The sequence below is a fragment of the Tasmannia lanceolata genome, unplaced genomic scaffold (genome assembly GCF_043159265.1).
Source record: "Tasmannia lanceolata isolate RefF3 unplaced genomic scaffold, GAP_Taslan_0.1 ptg000020l, whole genome shotgun sequence".
NCBI classification, from domain to species: Eukaryota; Viridiplantae; Streptophyta; class Magnoliopsida; order Canellales; family Winteraceae; genus Tasmannia; species Tasmannia lanceolata.
The window spans coordinates 14,672,682-14,692,504 of NW_027518697.1; the positions used below are offsets into that span (position 1 = coordinate 14,672,682).

Below are 19,823 nucleotides of genomic sequence, written 5' to 3' on the forward strand. Positions count from 1 at the left end.
GGCTTTGGTTTCTGCTATCCGGGCTGGTTCCGGACCAGGAGTGAGCTCCCGGCCTTCGCGGAGACGAGCCGTGGCGAACCAAGCAACAAGTACCCTAGTCTTAATGAACTGGGTTTCCAAATATAAGTACCCAAGTTTTTAGAGAACTGGGTTTCGAGGAGGCGTGGAGATCTGCAAAAGAGTTTCCATATTATTCATATTTAACATGTATTTACATTTACAAAATCACCTTTCACGCCTGACGTTTTGGCTACTGATAGTATTTCCTGAGATTCTTGGAATTCCATGCGTGGGATAATATGTGCTCCTCCAGTGTTTCCAGCTTATAGCTTCCTGGGCGAATAACTTCTTTCACTCGATACGGCCCCTCCCAGGTCGAGGAGAGTTTTCTGACTTTTGTTGGTTGGGAGACGGCAGCTTTCCTCAGGACTAAATCTCCTGTCCGGAATTCTTTTGGGCGTATCTTCGAATCATGGTAGTTGGATACTTTCTGCTTGTAGGCGGCGACTCTGATTCGGGATTCTTCCCTTGCCTCCTCCAATAAGTCGAGATTTGCGCGGAGCCCGTCACCATTGAGCTGTTCATTAAAGCTGGTGACTCTGGGAGACGGGGTGCCTACATCGACTGGTATCACCGCCTCTATTCCAAAGGACAGGTTGAATGGTGATTCACCCGTTGGTGTGCGCGGAGTGGTGCGATATGCCCATAGAACGTGATAAAGCTCATCTGCCCATCGGCCAGCCCTTTCGTCCAGCCTTTTCTTTATCCCCTACAGTAGGATTCGGTTCGTCACTTCCGTCTGCCCATTGGTCTGCGGGTGAGCTACTGAAGTAAACCTCTGTTCGATTTTTAAGTCGGAGCAAAACTTCAGAAAGTTCCGGCAGTCGAACTGTTTACCGTTGTCTGTTATCAAAACGCGGGGAATCCCAAATCTGCAAACTACCGATTTTCAAAAGAAGTTCTGAATGTTTTGCTCTGTGATCTGGGCTAGAGGTTCAGCCTCCACCCATTTGGTAAAATAGTCAATCGCCACTGTCACAAACGTGCGTTTCCCGGAGGCCGGTGGAAAGGGGCCCATGATGTCCATCCCCCATACTGTGAAGGGGAGTGGGCTGATGATCGGGGCCATCGCCACGGCAGGCTGGTGGATGGTGGGAGAGAATTTCTGGCATCTCTCGCACCTTCTAACCAGATTCAGTGCGTCTTGTCTTAAGGTAGGCCAGTACAGACCTCTGAGTAGCACTTTGATTGTCAGGGCCTTGCCCCCCAGATACTCTCCGCAGATCCCTTCGTGCGTCTCTTGCAGGGTGTAAGCGGCGTCGCCTGGCCAGAGGCATTTTAGGTATGGGAGGGTGTACGATCTTTTGTACAGATTCTCACCGCTGAGGGAAAACCGGGCGGCTCTCTGTACCACTTTGCTAGCTTCCTTCTTGGCTTCAGGAAGCTTGCCACCGCGCAGGTATTCAACAATCTCGTCCATCCAGCACGACTCGTTCTCCACCTGCATTACTTCAGCGGCCTTACTTTCGATACTGGAGTTCTGTAGGAACTCCATACATATACTCACGAGAGTGGTGTATCCGGAGGCGGCCAGCTTGGACAGCACATCTGCTTTTGCATTCTCTGTTATGGGGATTCTGATGACCTCAAAACTTTTGAACTTGCTGGCTAGCTGGCGGACCTTGGAGAGGTATTTGATCATACCCTCGTCGCGGGCCTCATAGACTCCTTGAATCTGGTTTGCATCCAGCTGGGAGTCGCAGTACGCTTTGAGCCTCTGGGCGCTGGTCTGGATTGCGAGACTCATTCCGGCGAGGAGGGCTTCATATTCTGCCTCATTGTTAGACGCGCGGAATCCGAACCTCAGGGCGTAATCTGCAGTGAAGTTATCAGGTCCAGTGAGAATCAGACCGGCTCCACAGCCACCCTTGTTCGAAGATCCGTCGACGTATACTTCCCAGATCAGTTCGGCGGTTGATGGATCCTCTTCTGCTGGCGCGGAGATAATTTCGGCTTCAGTCCCCTCTTCTGTCCGTCCCTCAGTTGTGATTGACTTTTCCACAACTGGGGTTGGAACAACTTCAGAATCGGTGATCTGCTGGGGGATGGTGCACTCCGCTACGAAGTCGGCCAGCACTTGAGCCTTGATCGCTGGCCTTGGCACGTACTGGATGTCAAACTCGCTCAGCTCCATGGCCCATTTCACGAGTCGTCCCGAGATATTTGGTCGATGGAGAACTTGCCTGAGCGGCTGATCGATCAGGACTTTTATAGTGTGGGCTTGAAAATATGGCCTCAACTTTCTGGCCGCCATTACCAGCGCATAAGCCAATTTCCCAACCCATTGGTACCTGATTTCGGCGTCATGGAGAACTTTGCTGACATAGTAGATAGGCTTTTGCTGGCGGTGCTCTTCACGAACTAGGACAGCTGCCAGAGGCGTGGGGCTCACGGAGAGATACAAAAATAGCTCCTCACCTGGTTCCGGCTTTGTCAATAGTGGCGGGGAGGACAAGAATTGCTTCAACTCTTCGAACGCGGTTTGGCATTCCTCTGTCCAGGGCGCAGTCTTGAGTCCTTTGACCGCGCTGAAGAAGGGTAGGCACCTCTCTGCGGATTTCGAGATGAAGCGTCACAGCGCGGCTATCATTCCTGTGAGCCGCTGTACTTCTCTAATAGTTTTGGGTTTAGTGAGCTCCATCACGGCCTTGATCTTCTCTGGATTGGCCTCTATCCCTCGTTGACTTACCATAAACCCCAAGAACTTTTCTGAGCCAACGCCGAAAGTGAACTTGGTGGGGTTTAGCTTCATGCTGTGTTTTTTTAGGACCTGAAATGTTTCTCTCAGATCTGACACGTGATCCTGTGCGCTTCGGCTTTTGACCAGCATATCGTCGATATAGACTTCCATGTTATGGCCGATTTGGTTCTGGAAAAGTCTGTTCACGAGCCTCTGATAAGTGGCCCCAGTATTTTTGAGGCCGAAGGGCATGACACGGTAGCAGTAGGTCCCTTGATCTGTCACGAAGGAGGTCTTTGGTATATCTGATTCATACATCTTGATCTGGTTGTATCCGGAGAAGCGTCCATGAAACTTAGTAATTCGTGACCTGCGATGGCGTCAATGAGCTGGTCAATTTTCGGGAGCGGATAGCTGTCCTTGGGACAGGCCTTATTCAGATCGGTGAAATCAACGCAGGTCCTCCATTTTCCATTTGTCTTCTTGACCAGGACTACGTTTGCCCACCAGTCCGGGATTGAATCTCCCGAATGAAGTCAGCCTTTAAAAGCCTTTCCACTTCTTCTTTTATCGCCTTCGCCTTTCGAGAGCGAAATGTCTCCTTTTCTGTTTCACCGGTCTGCAAGTTGAGTCAACACCAAGTCTGTGCGTGCTGATCTCCGGGTCAATGCCAGGCATGTCGACGGGAGCCCACGCAAAGACATCCGCATTGTTTTGAAGAAACTCGGTGAGGTGGTGCTGGATACTGCTGCTTAGAGAGGAGCCAATCTGAACGACTTTATCATTATCGTCCGGGCTCAGCGGGACGGAGATGAGGTCTTCGGCGGGTTGAGTCCCCCGAAATTCGTCCCTCATATCGAGTAGCTCAATCGGCAGTGATTCCACTGCATTTTTGCCTTTGAGTGCCATTGCATAGCACTCCCTGGACTGGGGTTGGTCTCCCCGAACTTCACCCACGCCATTTGGCGTAATGAATTTCATCTTCTGGTGATACGCCGAAGCCACCGCACGGATCAGGTTCTGGCCAGGTCGTCCTAAGATAGCGTTACCAGGAAATTGACCATGGTGAACGCTTGACAGGGCGGTTCTCCGACGAGGACTGGGAGTTCAATCTGCCCCTCCACCTTCACAACCTCTCCAGAGAAACCAAACAGATCAGAGTTCGCCGGCTTCAAGCGGTCGTCGCCTATCATCATTTTCTGAAAAGCGTGATAGTACAAGATGTCTGCCGAACTCCCGCTGTCCATAAGGATTTTCTATACTTCCCAGTTTGCGACGAGCATGGTTAAAACCAGTACGTCGTCGTGAGGCAGAATCAGGTTGTCCAGGTCTGCGTCTGAAAAGGAGATTTCATTCTCCGTCTTCGTCTTCTTGTTGCATGTGTGCACGGTGTTGACTCGGCGTGCGTACGCTTTGCGAGCAGCGGAGGATGGGCCTCCAGCGGCAGGTCCGCCCATAATTGTACCGATGACCCCCCTTGGCTGGGATCGCGGCGCCTCTGGTTGTGAGCTAGGTGGCAGAGGAGATGAGTTCCGGACTGGGGGCGGCTGCGACCGTCGAGGGCTGCGGCCCGGAGGACTCTTCTCTCTGGTCTGCGGCCGTCACCTCGGACGTATTTTTTCAAATAGCCCCGGCTGATCAACTGCTCGATTTCTTCCTTGAGCTGCCAGCATTCGTCTGTGTCGTGGCCGTGGTCCCTATGGAACCGACAATATTTTGATTGGTCTCTCTTATTTCCCTTGGAGATCATTCTAGCTGGCCACCTCACGAATTCTTCTCCGCTGATGGCGGCCAGTATGTGTTTCCGGAGGCGTTGAAAGGCGTGAAGTTCTCTTCTCTCCTCTGGGGGGACTTCTCTCGTCTGGGGGCCTTATCGTCCCTACGCTGCTTGGTAGGGTTCTTATCATCAGAGATTCTCCTCCGATTCGAGTCGAGGGCTGCCAGTGTCTCTTCCACTGTTATGTATTCCTCAGCACCGGCCATCAGCTCTGCAAGTGAGTGCGGATTTTGGCGAGCCACTGACCGGCAGAAGTCATTAGATCTAGCACCCGCGAGGAGCGCATTCATGGCGGCTGAGGGATCTAGATTTGGCACTTGAAGTGCCTCCCTGTTGAAGCGGCCGACGAACATTTTCAGAGGCTCATTGTCCTCCTGGCGCAAGGCCATCAAGGATGTTGTTGTTTTCCTTGGCCTGCGGCTACTCATAAAATGGCGGACCAGATCGTCCCCAAAATCTTTAAAGTTGCTGATGGAGTTCGATTTAATTCTAGAGTACCAGTCTCTTGCCGCACCAGTCAGTGTAGTCGGGAACGCTCTGCAGAGAAAGCCATCGGATGCGCCGTGGAGGAGCATCATTGTTCTGAATGTCTCCAAATGATCCACAGGGTCAGTGGTCCCGTCGTACTGCGGGATGGTTGGCATTTTAAATCCTCTTGGTGCTGGGGCACCCATAACGTCGTCGGTAAACGGCGTTCTGCTTGAGAACGCCCTAGAAGCGGGCCGGCTCTGATCCAGCGACCTATTTCTTTCCACTAACGGGCTCGCCGCAGAGCCGGACTGACTGTCCGGACTCCTTCGACGAGGGTGAGACTTTTCTTATGGTGCGCGGTCCCCACGAGATCGGGACCTTCGCGGAGAGCGGGACCGTGACCTTCGGCGGCGGTGAGGCTCTGTCCGGGCATGTCTGGCTCTGGAGTGATGGACTTGCCTTGAGTGGTAAGTCCGGTCTTCATCGTGGCGTGCTGACTCTACCCCGTGGAAATTCGACATTTCTCGCTCAGGTCGCGGAGCTTCGGGAGGAGGTTGGGGAGGCGCCTGAAATAATTGCTGGTACTGACCGACAAGGGTCGTCATTTGCTGAAAAAGGGCTTGAACTTGATCCGGAGTGGGCATAGGGTTGAGGTGTTCCGAACGAGCCGGGCTCTGTTCAGCTCAGAGGCTGCTACCATCAACGAGGCAATTCGCTCACTCCGGGTCCTGCGGGGTAGCACGGTTCGGGTAGTCCGTGCGGTTGGTATTCGCGCACTCTTGCGCCCTGCCATTTTTATAAGAAATCTGAACAGCTTTTAGTTCTGGGGTCTCACGGATGACGCCAATCTGTTAGACCGAAAATCGGTAACAGGTACAACAGTGACGTAAGAGCTGTTCTGGAAGACCCGAGGAGTTGAGTCCTGAAGAATCCTGAAGAATCGAAGTGAGGGAGCTGGGTTCAGCTAGAGTGAAGTGAAGGAGCTGTGTTCTGCACAGAAGCAAACGAGGTCAGAAGACCAACCCGGGTGTTACTCCGGACAAGCCCTTCGACACTCAAGTCAGTATATGAGCAGGAGTGCAGAGCTAATTTAAGAGTTTTGGAGAGGAAATGCATTACCCATTGGTTTGAGCTTTGAACCCCCTTTTATAGGGGGAGAGTTGGTGACGTGGGGATTACCCAATCCAGGACAGGTGGCAGCCTGCTATAGGCTGGAGTTCACTTACTCCAAGACAGGTGGTGGCCTGCTACAGGCTGGAGTTCACCTACTCCAGGACAGGTGTCGGCCTGTGATAGGCTTGAGTTTTCACACCCCATCAAATCCTATCTGTAATTTATAAAGCATATTGAAGAGTCTTGAATCTTAAAAACATTAGCAAAATCAACAAAACAAACCAAAAATTAAATCAGATGAACAGATGACGAAGGAATTATACCCTATGATCTTGAGCACTAAATGCACTATAACAGTACTTTGTACTGTTCATTGGTCTTCTTATAGAAAACTAATGGATCAGACTCAAAGGCGGCTAAGCATCCTGAACACAGACACCATCATCTTGTTTATATTTTTAGATAGTGAAATATAACGAACAGAAGAATTTCATGGGCTCAGAGAGAGCTCGGTGATAGATCATGTTGTTTAAGCATTTTCAACATTTTTCATGGGCCACAATATTGAAACACATACGTACCTTATTAGATGCCATGAGATGCTGTATTTGACACTTCCCTGCCTCCTGCAAATCACATAAAAAGTTAGGCGTTTTCACATAGGAGGGGTGCATCTAGGGTCGAGTTCAACCTGAAAAAAAGTCAGGTCGGGTCGGGTCGGGTTGAGGGTTCGGGCAAGCTGATCCGAGAGAAACCCTACATTTTTTTATTATTTCTTTTAGTAAGCTTAAAAACTCGGGTTGGGTGTGGTTGAACTCGGGTCAGGTCAAGTTTGGGTTGGAAAAACAAGGGTTCCTCGAGTCGGGTCGGGTTGGCCTCAATCCGACCAGACCCTACCTGAGTTGCACCCCTAAATATAGTAGTTAGGATCATGGTTTTAAATTTCGACGGAAATCCAAAATTTTGGATTTCGGAGGAGACTGACACCGAAATCACCAAAAACCGAAACGGTCATTTATTTCGGCTGAAATCTTGGAATTTCGGCCGAAATTTCTTTTTGCCTGAAATTTAAACCAAAAAACCTTTTTTAATTATTATTTTAATATTTTACCGAAAATTCGGTAATTTCGGCCGAAATTTAATATTAAATAAAATATCCTTTTCTTTGTGGTACCGGATTGACCGAAATTTCGAAATTTCAGGGTCCGAAACTGGTACCAAACCGAAATTTTAAACCTTGGTTAGGATTGCACCATTTCAAACAAAAACTAGGTTGTGGCACAACAAATGGAGGGTTTGGATCATGCAATAGTGTAAGCCGTACAATACTTCTTCAAAAATACTGGACCATACGACCACACACCATATAACATCGCCGATTCTTCAGTACACTTAGCGGCGCACGTTAGCAAGAACATGTGAATCGCTGACGTGAGCTCCCCACCCCCTTTTAACAAGGCGAGTGATATGTTGCGCCGATTGAAACTATATACAGACGCTTCTGTTGTGCTGTTCCCATCATCACCTAAACGTTCTTATGTTCCCATCAACGAAACGATTTCTTCACACCCAAGCCACAAACCCTAACCCCCAAAACAAACCCACTTCCCCTAATTCCATTCTTGTTTTCCAGATCAGCTTCTTGGGTTTTGTTGGGTCTTAATTGTTTTTCAGATTTGGGTTCTTGGGTTTTGTTGGGTCTTTCTCAAATTCAAATTTCTGTGATCTACTCCTCTCAGAAGTGCCATAAAAGATAGGGGAAAAAAATGATCGGGACCGTTCAATTTGGACTTCTTGCAGCTTCTATTGTTCTCTTTGTACCCATGGGAATGGCAGGTTGGCATCTAAGTAGAAATAAAATGCTCTTTTTCAGTGGTATTCTCTTCATAACTCTGTTTGTAGGTGTTCATCTCACCCCTTATTTCCCTTCAGTCTCTGATTTTGTATCCTCATTTTCATCTGTTGTATTAGAGAATAGAGATTCTTGCATTTCTTTTCTCCATGAGATTGTTTGGGATGAAACCCCAAAACCCAATAGGGTTGATGAATTCTCTGCGAATTCTTCGAATTACGACTTTTCGTGGGCATGGGCGAAATCTACGCCAGTAATTGCTTGCGGGTTTCAAAGATTAGGTCAAATTGATGCTTCTGATCTGCTCAACGGGTCTTGGGTTGTTGTAGCTGGGGACTCACAGGCTCGTCTTTTTGTCCTTTCTTTGTTGAATTTAGTATTGGATTCAACACAAATGGAAATGGTGGAAGGGGATCTGTTTAAACGGCATAGCGATTATCATATTGTGATTGAAGAACATGGTGTGAAATTGGATTTCATTTGGGCACCTTATGGGATGAATCTAACCGATGTTTTGAAGAAATTCAAACACGATCATCGGTATCCTGATGTTTTGGTCATGGGTTCAGGGCTATGGCATATGTTGCATTTTACCAATGCTTCGGATTATGGGCTTTCGTTAGGGGCGGTGAGGAGATTAGTCGAGTCATTATTGCCGGTTTCTCCAAAATTCGGGACTGATGGGCCGGTTACAGGTTCTGTTTTGGTTCAAACACCTCACATCTTTTGGCTTGGCATGCCAACATTGATAAATTCGATGTTGAATACGGAGGAAAAGATTGAGAAAATGAATCAAATGGTGTGTGATGCTTATGATAAAGAGCTAAATGAAAGTAAGCTCTTGCGTCAATCAGGGGGGCCCTTAATATTGCTGGATGTTGGGCTTTTGAGTCGTAACTGTGGACTGCAATGTACTGTTGATGGGATGCATTACAATGGAGTAGTTTATGATGCAGCCCTTCAGATCATGCTTAATGCATTGCTAATTGAATCTCAACAGCGCATTTGAATACGGGTATTTTTGTTCTTCTTTTCTTTTGGTGCGGCTTCCTTCATTAGATGAAAACTAGCCCCAGAGCACATAAGTTGGCCTTCAAATTACATAAGGTCATTTTTTTCTTTGATTTTTCCTTTGTGTTCCCACAAATTCAAATCACATCAAATCTCTGTAGCATATGCTTCTTGTAAGCTAACTGTCTTTTTTTTTTTTTTTTAAAGTTTTGTTCAGGAATGTATCAGTTACATTTTTTGAGGTATAACACACGTATCCAGTTTTTTGAGATAGAGTTGTTGTAAAGTTATGCATGAAGTTTGCATCCATTGCATTAACATTGTTGTGCAGATGTCTTGTACTCTGGCATTATACAGGCCCTGACGGACTAATGTCCGCGAAAGGGTATTTTGGTAGTATTCACATGTATTGGCATTGATATAAGCCACATTTTAGGGTTACGGGTAGCTTGTGTTCTTTGCATTGTTTCTTGACGTTTTTGCCTCACATCGTGTTAAATCCTTGTTGAGAAGGTATTTCTCGGCTTTCAACAAACATGGTGTGTCTTGAGTGGAGCATAGTTCTTCACCAGTGATTTTATTTGAATCTATACTATGCGTATGAAATTGATACTCGTATTTATTAGCGGGCAGGAATCTGTAGATGTTGAATTTGTGTATGAATTTCAATATTCATCTCCAGTGACTTCCACTGTTCTTAATGTTACTTTACAAGTTCAACTGTAGCTATTGACTTAAACTAGCTTTGTCTGTCACCTCCAGTTTTTCTTTCATTACTTAGCCTTTTCTAAACCAAGTTAAATGATGTGAATTTTCGCTGAAGGGAGCTTGCCTTCCTCTCCTTCTCTGACCATTTAAAGCATTAAGACCTAAAAAAAAAAAATGAGGGCATTTGAAGGACAACATTTCTATCGTTTCATTGTGGATGTTTTATGCCTTTTCTTCTTCCCTCTATGTTGCATGCCTCTTGGTTCAGTCATCAGTGTTAAATCTTAAACACATAATTGTAAAAAGAGGAATACTCCCATCAGTTGTAGAATAGTGAAATTGCAGGAGCACACATAGTTTGAAATGACCACGCCACAAGGTACATGCAGCTCGTTTTTTTCAAGGCAGCATGGTAAAAAAGTCGACCTGTGTACTCTTTGGTGTTTCTTTTTTAAGTTGTGCACGCCCCGTGAGACTGCTTTTTTTGTCTGCCCTGTTATTCCTTTCATGGGAAGCATGATCTTCTAAAACTTCACAATGTTCTGAAATTCACAAACATAGGGGAATCTCAGTCTTGGTCATCACAATTAGGTGTTTTTTGCAACCATTGAGTTTCCTAATTTCTCCTGTCTCTCACTTTCTCCGATGCTTGTTGAAGCTACATTTTTTGGGTGTCAGTTGCAATGACCTAGTAACTTCTTAATTGAGGGGATGCGAAGACCAAAGAGAGTCTGAGAAGTCTTAGTCATCGCAATTATATATATCCATCTCTTAAACCTCCATTGTGTTTTCATTTCCAAGAAAAAAAAAAAAAAACTCCATTGTGTTTTCCTCAGAGGCCGAGCCTTGGCGCAACGGTAAGGTTGCTCCATTGTGACCTGGTGGTCACGGGTTCGAGTCATGGAAACAGCCTCTCTGCAAAGCAGGGGTAGGCTGCGTACATGTAGTCCTCTCCAGTCCCCGCAATGGCGGGAGCCTCAAGCACACAAACGTAAATTTACTCTATGCCTAACTTTTGTTGCTCTATCATATTGTTGTTAGTGATTTTCAGTTCCCTTATAGTAAGATTTTTGTACAAGGTTAAAGTGACCGTCCAAATAACTTGGTAAGATTCAAGCACACAAACGTAAATTTACTCTATGCCTAACTTTTGTTGCTCTATCATATTGTTGTTAGTGATTTTCATTCCACTAAAGTGACTAAACTGGTTTGACCTGATTTTGCTTAACCATCCTCTTGAGAAATGAAGGTTAAGATTATGAATGATTTACAATAATTTGGACCTTTATTGCAAAAGTGGGACCTAGCTTTGATTGATCTGAACTTTACCCTTCAGGGAGGCTTCCTTGGATCACCATGGCTCAAGCTTTGCTCTGATTGGTCCTTACTAATTGTCTGATCAATAACTCGCAAATGGAAATCAACGAAATAAATGAAACATTCAAGAACGAAAAATACATTGATCAAATGATTAGGATCACTCAATCAAAGTACTGAAAACCCCAAATCGACAATTGAACAGTGAACACTGTCTACATATGCGATACATCACACATTATGTCATGGGCATACGTGAACCAAACCTCATTGGGATAATTAATCATAATAGTCAAATTTCATGAAGGCCATATGTTTGGCTGCCATGAAAATTTTCAAATTTCATTCAGGCCATGTGTTAACTTCCATGAAATTTTAGTTTACCAAGTTGTGAGAGAGGACCGTGGAGGGTGGGAGGAGGAGTGACTAAAGAGACTAGTGAGGAGAGGGTAAAAGAAGTCAGAAAAAACAAGGAAAAGATCAACTATAATCAACATGCAATTTATTTTTCCCTGCTTTTTAGCCACTTCTTATCCTCTCCTCAGTCATGGAATCTGGAGAAGTTTTGGGGAGTTCCATACCAATAATGAGGCCCAAAAAGAATGGTTTGGATCATTGAACAAGTGGTTCTCACCTATTGTATTGCAGATCTCTCACCCTCCATTCTAGAAAAAAAAAATACCCACAGAGAATATGAGAAGCTCATTTCGATGCGGGTGATGCAGTGCATCTCAGTTTCGGATGGTTCTTGAATGCCTTAGTTCTGTACAGTGTACCAAAACAGATTGCAGCTATGTACAAGATGGAGAGTTTCAGTTATTAGAGATCTAATAAAGAGTATTGCCTAGTTAATTATTTTATCGACCTGTTTTTATCTCATCTCTATCTATGATGTATACAGTAATAACAATCCATCTAGTAAAAGATTGTATCAAGAACTAAATGTGAAATTTTACCCAGAGGATATCCCTGGTCTGGCACCATTCAATAAAAAAAAGGATTTCTCTGGTGTTGCCTAGCCTATATCTTATTTACAGTGCCTACCAGATATTCTCTTGTCGAGTCGCTCTTGTAATCTATTTCTGTATTGCTTTTTTCCCCAATGAATTTTTGTTATCTTCTTAAAAGAAAATGTAAATTTGCATCATTCAAACCTGAGTGTGGAAAATGTAACTTGGCATAATTCAACTTGGGCATGAGTAGTGCTTCTCGTCAACAGTTACACTCCACTAAAAAGTTCCATGTTAATGTGATCATACATAATGCAAACATAGCTTTCCATAATCCCATTTCAAAACTTAGATAACAGAATACTTGAATTCAAACATAGATTAGTCCATTCACAACGTTTTCATGTGAGAAAAGTTCTAATTCTAAGAGAGAAAATATCACAACCCTTTGGAACTAGAGCTGCAGGTAATTGGCAAACCAGAAAATGCTCTTTTCAGAGTTCTTCAAGCAAATCCTGAGTATCAAGATACTTCAACATGGGTGCAATTTCCACACCATTTCTATCCCATAACTAGGCAGAATAAGGTAGTGCCAATTGAAAATTGAGAAGATTAAAATTCAGATTTTGTGTACTTCTATTCAGAACATGGATTCGCCTTCTCCACATGAATTCCCAAAAGATACTGCAGCTCAAGGATTGAATGCATCAGTCCCCTGCTCGACCTATCAATTAACCTTTCTGGTTTCAGTCCTTTTCATTCAAGGATTGTTGATTTTGTCTCGGGATAATAGTAACTTAATAAGTGCACTTTTCTTGGCTACACAAACCAACTACTGTGCAGAAATGGTGCCTGAGAAACAACACCTGCAGAATTTAATTCAAATCATAGAATGTCTTGAAGTAGGCCCACAAGGTTATAAGCATAGTTTCAAAACTCCACTGCATCATCATTGACTCCCCTGAGTCGACTCTCTTTTACCTTGCCCATGTTCTTGTTCGAGTCCGCATTTTGCCCCGCATCAACCAAGTACTCGACCGCGTCGTGCCGAGTCGACTAGGATTTGCTTTGGCCGTGTTTTGACCCGCATCCGCATTTTAAAACACTTTATAAGAACCAATGCCTTATGAACTCGAGAACAATTGTTAGTGAACCATTCTTCTGAGCTTTACTTGCTTTAGACAAGATTTCGTTTCTGAAATTGTATGTTGATAATCCCATGGATGTCAAGGGAGGACAAGCCACTCAAGCATATCAAAAGCTTTCTCCAAGTACAGCTTGAAAAACATCTCTCAAGTGTCAAATCTTTGGATTAAGTAAATTGCCTCATTCGTCATCACTACTCTAAGAATTTGCCACAAAACGGACTTGATTAAGCACCACCACATCAGGCGCTTGATCTATCTGCCCAAAACCTTTGAGATAATCTCACGATTGAATGGTGTCTCATTATCTTTTATGCATGTAAGAAGATCAGCAAACGGGATTGTGGATAGATTAGCTAGGGAAGGAGTAGATAAACAGAGTCTAGATCCTTTTGATTTCCTTCTTCCATAGGTGGGTTGTATCTTTCCTCTTTTGTTTTGCCCTGCATTTTCGTTTTTGGATTGTACTTTTGGGGTGCACTAACTCGGTCACCCTCTTTTTAATGAAATCTGCTATTGTTCAAAAAGAAATGCGACTACAATTGCTTCCTCTGTTCCTTTTCAAGCCTCGAAGTCACATCTCTTATGGCCAGAGATGGGATCAATTTCTTTCTACCCTCTGAGGTTGTCGTCCAGTGGAAGAAACCAAAGTTTCTACCACCAGCCTCTAGCCACATGGCTCTAGATTTTTCCCTCTAAAGATATTTCTTCTAGTTCACTTAATTTGACCTACCTCTTTTTGTGATGCTCGCTCGTCTCTATTGGAAGCAGATAAAGGTGCCTCCTTATCCAAGATGCCAATCTTTTCCTTTGTTGTTGAAACGGTCTTAGAGACTTAGCTTCATCTTCAAGGGGCAAGCTTTAGCGCCTTAAATTTGTAGAATTAGCACACACCGTCTAGGGATCCCTTAAAAGAATTGGACTTCCTTGAATGATCCTTGGGAAGGCTCTTGCCCGCCCTGAGTTGCCTGCCATAGTCGACCAAGGAGGGTAGTTTGACTACCTTCATAGAAATCCTAGAAGATCTTGGCTTTAGATCTATCTAGTCACGCATCCCTTGATTTGTTCTGCATGTCACTTGTCTATGTCTCCTAGCTCCTCATCATCCACAACATTCTCTGAAATATATTAAAGTTACAGAGGGTAACATGCTAGTTGATTAACTCTATGTGCATGGGTTTCCAAGACCCTTCAATGGCCAGCACCTTGCCTAATGCTATACCCCACTCTTCCAAGCGACATTTGTTTGATTGCTTCTTCTTTTCTTTTCTTTTTGTTGAGTAAGCTAGGGTTTGGCGGGACCCCTACCAGTGTATTATATAGAGAAAAAATAAAGACAACAAGGGAACAAGGGAGAACATGAAGAACAACTCACGCTCTAAGAGAACACAGAGTTGTATGCGACTGCTTCTTTTCCCAGAGCTGTCTTCTGAGATTATTTCGAGCAACAAGGGTGGAATGAGGGGGATGAGGATGCTTGCACCTCTGCGTGGGCAATTCCTTTTGGAGAGAAAATCCGCAGCTCAGTTTGCTTCTCGCTAACGTGGGAGACTCGCCACGACTTGAATGAGTAAAGTGCATTTGGCTATGATTTCCAGTAAGGTTAGTTTTCTCCATGGGCATCTAGTCTTTCCGTTGATGATGTTTACGGAGAACAACGAGTCTGATTCGATCCATAGGTCTGTAATTTGCATGCTTTGGGGTGGCAGAATACCTTCATATATATCGCCGAGAGCTCCAGGGAGAATATTTCTTCCTTTTCCAAATAGGTGGAGAAGATGGCATGGGTAAATGCGTTAAGAGTCGCTGATAATATCACCAATGCTCGCTCCTTCGTCTTCTAAAGAAGCGTCAGTATTCAACTTGTACTCTCCTGGCCTTGGCTTGCTCCAGTAGCATGATCTCTCTGTACTCTGTTTTTTTGGTGAGTTCGTAACCGAAGTTCATTGCTGTTTGTAGGTTGTGCTCAGTGCCTGTTGTAATCCAGACTTAGAGATCCTTGTTTGATCCTGACTGTTTGAAGGATGTCGCGAAGAATTTGAGTCTTGTGCCTTACTGATTTTTGAAAAATCCGGGAGTTGTGTTCTCTCCAAATTGAATAAACCGCCGCTGTAAAACATATCTTTGCTGCTGTGTCAGCTTGGCCCTTGCCTGCAAATTTCTTCCGGATGCACTCTTCCTCTTCCCGGAGTGTTTTGGAAGGAGTTCTTCAGTGGCCAAGGCGCCAAAGGAGTGATTCTCAAACCCACCTTGTGAAACTACAGTTAAAGTAGAGCTGATTTAGAGAATCTGTTTCCGATTTACAGAGGCAGCAACGGGGCTCAACTTGGATACCTATGGAATAGCTGATTGGGATGTACTGAGCTTTCCCTGCAATGCTTGCAAGGTGACAAAGGATTGTTTTTGCCATGTACTTCAGAGTTCAGACAATTAGTAGAAAAGCCATCTTCTAGCTCCATATAAGACCTCTTCCCCTGTCTCAGCAGTGGAATCCCAGAATACTGTCCACATAAAGAGAGGTACCACTTCTCAGACTCTCTTGAGAAAGATAAAGAGAGTTGCTGCTGATGAAAACAATTTTTTTTTTCGGGGGAGGGGGGGGACTTCTCATTATGACAAATATGCCCCTGAGTGCAAAAGATACGTGAATCAACAGTTCTTTATTTGGTTTATCATTACAACTTAAAATGCCATAGATTTATAAATTGACTAATTTTATTGAGAAATTGGAATGCTAGTGTGGTTGATCTGGCTATGCCTTTCCTTTTTTGTAATCTTCACGTGCTTTAAAATGTTATCGACTTTCGAAAATGATAAATTTTGTCCTCAGTTCAATTCAGTGCAGAAAATGATAAATTTTGTCCTCAGTTCAATTCAGTGCAACCCTTCTATCATTTTATGATCCGATTTAACGTGAGGACATTGACGTTATCTTGTCTGATACTTTTCTTTAAGCTATAATCACATATCCACTTCCTCTGGTATAATTGTATGAGTTCCTTTCTGAATTATCATGCCAATGCAATCTTTTCTTGAAAATCCGCCTCCATCCCTTCCCCTTCAGCTATTGAATATCTTACATGGTTTAATTCGAATGAACTTGTTTGCACACTAGTATTTCTTATTGTTGCAAGCTGATTTTGTCTTGTTCATCAGTTGTTGCTTCTCAATGGTAGTCATCATCGTCACTTAACATCCCATACCTCTATGCGGCTATGCATAATCAGCATTTAACTTTAGTATTAGTATTCCCTACATTATCATTGTCCCAAAAAGCGCTTCCTTTCATCTGGCTCTTGGTGTATTCTTCATTCTATATCTTTTGACACACTGAGAAGCCTTTCCTTGTCACCTCATCTCTACATATATTGTAAAACTGACTAGATATATTTTACAATAAATAATATGTCTGGTTGAATTGAGTTTACATGCTAAACCAAAGTGCTTGCAGACTTGTCAATTTATCACAATGCAAAACCAGATTACGGCAAAAATAAGCATATGCTACAACCAATAAACGCTGAAATATTGACGAGATATGGTGCTTGTTTGCACTAAGATCCCTGTGAAACAACTAAAATAAAGGGGACTTTTCTAGTAACCATGTGTATAGCCTACTCCGTCCAAGACTTTGTGTTTACTAAATGTCTCTCAAACTTGTTTACTCAATTGGGGAAAAGAAAAACCCTACTCAAAATAAAGGCCATGTTGGGTAACATGGATTTTTTTTCATGATAAATTTAGTTTCTCAAAGTAGTGAGCGGAGTAAGACGTGTGGGAGGACAGATTTGAGAGGGCACGAATGAGTAGAGGGTTAGAAGTGGCTTGAAAAACAAGGAAAAATCCACCTTATTTTGAGTGGAGTTTTTTATTTACCTGTTTTTCAGGTTTGTCTCCCCCTCTACTCATCCCTGCCCTCTCAAATCTCTCCTCCAACCTGACCACCCCTATCTCACCACCTGAGAAACTAATTTTATCATGAAAAAAAAATCAGGGTTGCCAAACATGGCCATAGTTTTTGTTTTCCCTATTTTTCCGCCACTAAGCACTATCTCCTCACTAGTGCCCTGTCAAATCTCTCCCTCTCCCACTCTCCCTTCCGCTCTCTCAACACTTGGTAAACTAATATTCCATAAAAAAAAAATTATTCGCTGCCAAACATGGCCTTATTATCACTTTATCAGAGCTTGTGAAAATCCATTCGACACACGAGAGTCCTAAGTTCTTGTATTCACATGTCCATTCCTTTTGTCTGTTCTGATATTTTATTGGAATCAAGTAGAGTTGGGTTTATTAGTATCCTGAAATGTAAAATCCGTTTCTCCAAATTTTAGTGTCTGTGCAGTTACATGATGTTTTGAGATATTCAGCCCATCATGCCTGTTGACCCTAAAAAGTATGTTCTAGACCATGGAAACTTATGTCTGCAGCCAGCATTAAGATCTCGAAAAGAAATGTAAGCTAGTAGTTACGCTACGATTGACCATGGCCTGATTTTTACAACTGTTGGCCATAGAATTATGGGGTATTGTCTGTTCGGATTATATTTTGATGCTGCTTTCTACTGGTAAGCAATGGGGATAGAGGACAACGGGCAAAGGAGGCTTTAAGCACCATGGGGGCTTCTGTATTCAGGTAAAGTTATTCATTTTCATTTTTTTTTGTTCTTTCTGAAGAATTCTCACAACACCCTTTGTAGTATGGCATGTTCCAATAAAAAGATGTCTCAATTTTCGAGTTTCATTGTAGCATCAAAATCCATACATGCATTTAAGAATACCCCATCTGCATCAAAAATCATAATTTTGGTTTTTGGCTTTAGCTAAGGCCCTATTTTTTTTTGGATTTTGAGAATCGATTGCGAGTCCAAAAATGATTATTGGACTCGAAGTAAATTTATATTAGAGTCCAATAATCAGTTATGGACTCCCAATCAGTTCTCAAAATCTAAAAGAAACAGGGCCTAATTGAACGCGCCACGTCTCAAATAGATTATAAATCAAAATAGCTCAACAACCAGTTAAGGACATGTTCTCTTCCCATCTTTCAATATTAAGAAATGATCCCATTACCAATTTGTTTCTTCTTGGTGTAATTGCAGTGGAATCACGCTGACAAAGCTCGTAGGTGTCATCGTCCTATGGTTTGCACGATCAGAAATCTTTGTGGTATCTGATGCTTCCCTTTTTCCTCTCGATCCGTTGATCGAACTTGTTTGTGATAGAAAAGTTTACTAGTATGAAATCTGCATGCCTACATTTTGCAGGTCTATTATTTTCAAATGTATCTCGCCTTAGTCCTTATTGGGTTCTTGCATGGCCTTGTGTTTCTACCTGTAAGATTATCGATTCATCCTTAATTTTTTTTTTGAAACCATTTTCAGAAAGATAAATCAGTAACCATTCTTTTATGAGCTTTCAGGTGGTTTTGAGCATATGTGGTCCTCCTTCAAGATACAAGCTCATCGAAGAGATGCGAGAAGAAGATCAGGCAACCAATTCAGCAATACTTAGCTGATCTGTTTCAATGAGAAGCCTATTTTATTGAGGTGAAAAAAAATCTTATTTGTTTCTTCGTCTGGTTGTATGTATAGCTAAGAACCAAGAAGCATTCTTCTGTAATTCGATGATTGTAAACGTCGAAACTTAAAAAGGAAAAACAAAACAAAGTGCTAAAAAGGATAATGAGGGCATACACCAATTAAATGCGCGTGTAGTATATACACACATACACATTTACTAGCTATGTTGTGAAGGTTAAATTCTGATAATATTTGACATTTATAGATCGAGAGATGATATTTCCACCTGTTGCAAAATCATTAGAAGCGTAATTTGGACCCACACACGCGACGTTCAGCTACCATGTGTTTTTTCCCCTGGAATATTAGCTTACCTAATGGTGAGGGTGGCTTGGAGGGATAGATTCGACAGGGACCAAGTGAGGAGAGGGTAAGAAAAGCCTGAAAAACAAAGAAACCACAGAAACCACAGACCGACTTTTTCCTAGATTTTTATCCACTTCTCAACTTGTAGTCATTCGTGCCCTCTCAAGTCTCTCCTCATAGCACTCTCTCTCTCTTACCACTTGGAGACTAATTTTTCATGAAAAAAACTAAGGGTTATGAGTTTTATAATCCAGGATTGTAAAATCCTGAATTTTAAAACCTTTAATCTTATATCTTACAATCCTAGATTGTAAAATCCAAACCAAACAGCCCCATTGAGCAAGCCTCTTTAAAAACATTAACAAGAGAAATGTGGAAACTTAATAAATCGTAGTAGATCCATTTGGCGTGGGATTAGGGACTATTGTCCAATTGGATGATGGTCCTACTTGATCCAATGATTCTCAGCCATCCGATCAAGATTACCAAACATACAGTGAAATAAAAATATATGCAATTGGTCTACCATCAGCAGGCCAAAAAAAATGCATTTTGATCAGATAGGAAAGTCGTGTGAGAATTATTAGTGGAGCAGCAAGACTAATAAAAAAAAAGTGGGACCCACATAAATTAAAGTATTTTGAGGGAAATGATATATATTCGACCTCTTTTTATTACTTGAGTGTAGGAGGAGTGTCGGGGTCGAGTGTCGGGGTCCGATGGACCATCTGAATCCGAACTTAAACGGCCACGGTCTAGACACATTACAGATCCATGGACGCGATCCATGGACGCATCTGGGGACCTTATCATAGGATCTAAAATGATTACCGATCCGATCATAACAGCTAA

At 43.3% G+C, this 19,823-nt stretch overlaps 3 protein-coding genes across 3 annotated transcripts; 2 read left to right on the forward strand and 1 right to left on the reverse strand.

Moving 5' to 3' along the window:
* Positions 1–250: 250 nt before the first annotated feature.
* Positions 251–2,314, reverse strand: LOC143853785 (uncharacterized). Its single transcript, XM_077363516.1, has 3 exons — positions 1,727–2,314; positions 1,231–1,540; positions 251–639 (listed from the first exon to the last, which is right to left on the reverse strand). Exons 1-3 carry the CDS (start codon positions 2,312–2,314, stop codon positions 251–253), a joined length of 1,287 nt encoding a protein of 428 aa, XP_077219631.1.
* A 5,190-nt stretch (positions 2,315–7,504) lies between these two features.
* LOC143853696 (Pmr5/Cas1p GDSL/SGNH-like acyl-esterase family protein) lies at positions 7,505–9,154 on the forward strand. Its single transcript, XM_077363415.1, has one exon. It carries the CDS (start codon positions 7,868–7,870, stop codon positions 8,960–8,962), a length of 1,095 nt encoding a protein of 364 aa, XP_077219530.1. The 5' UTR covers positions 7,505–7,867; the 3' UTR covers positions 8,963–9,154.
* Positions 9,155–17,350: 8,196 nt separating this feature from the next.
* Positions 17,351–18,887, forward strand: LOC143853698 (uncharacterized). Its single transcript, XM_077363417.1, has 4 exons — positions 17,351–17,719; positions 18,186–18,252; positions 18,351–18,419; positions 18,506–18,887. The coding sequence occupies exons 1-4, from the start codon at positions 17,700–17,702 to the stop codon at positions 18,599–18,601; spliced, it is 252 nt and encodes an 83-aa protein (XP_077219532.1). The 5' UTR covers positions 17,351–17,699; the 3' UTR covers positions 18,602–18,887.
* Positions 18,888–19,823: the final 936 nt, after the last annotated feature.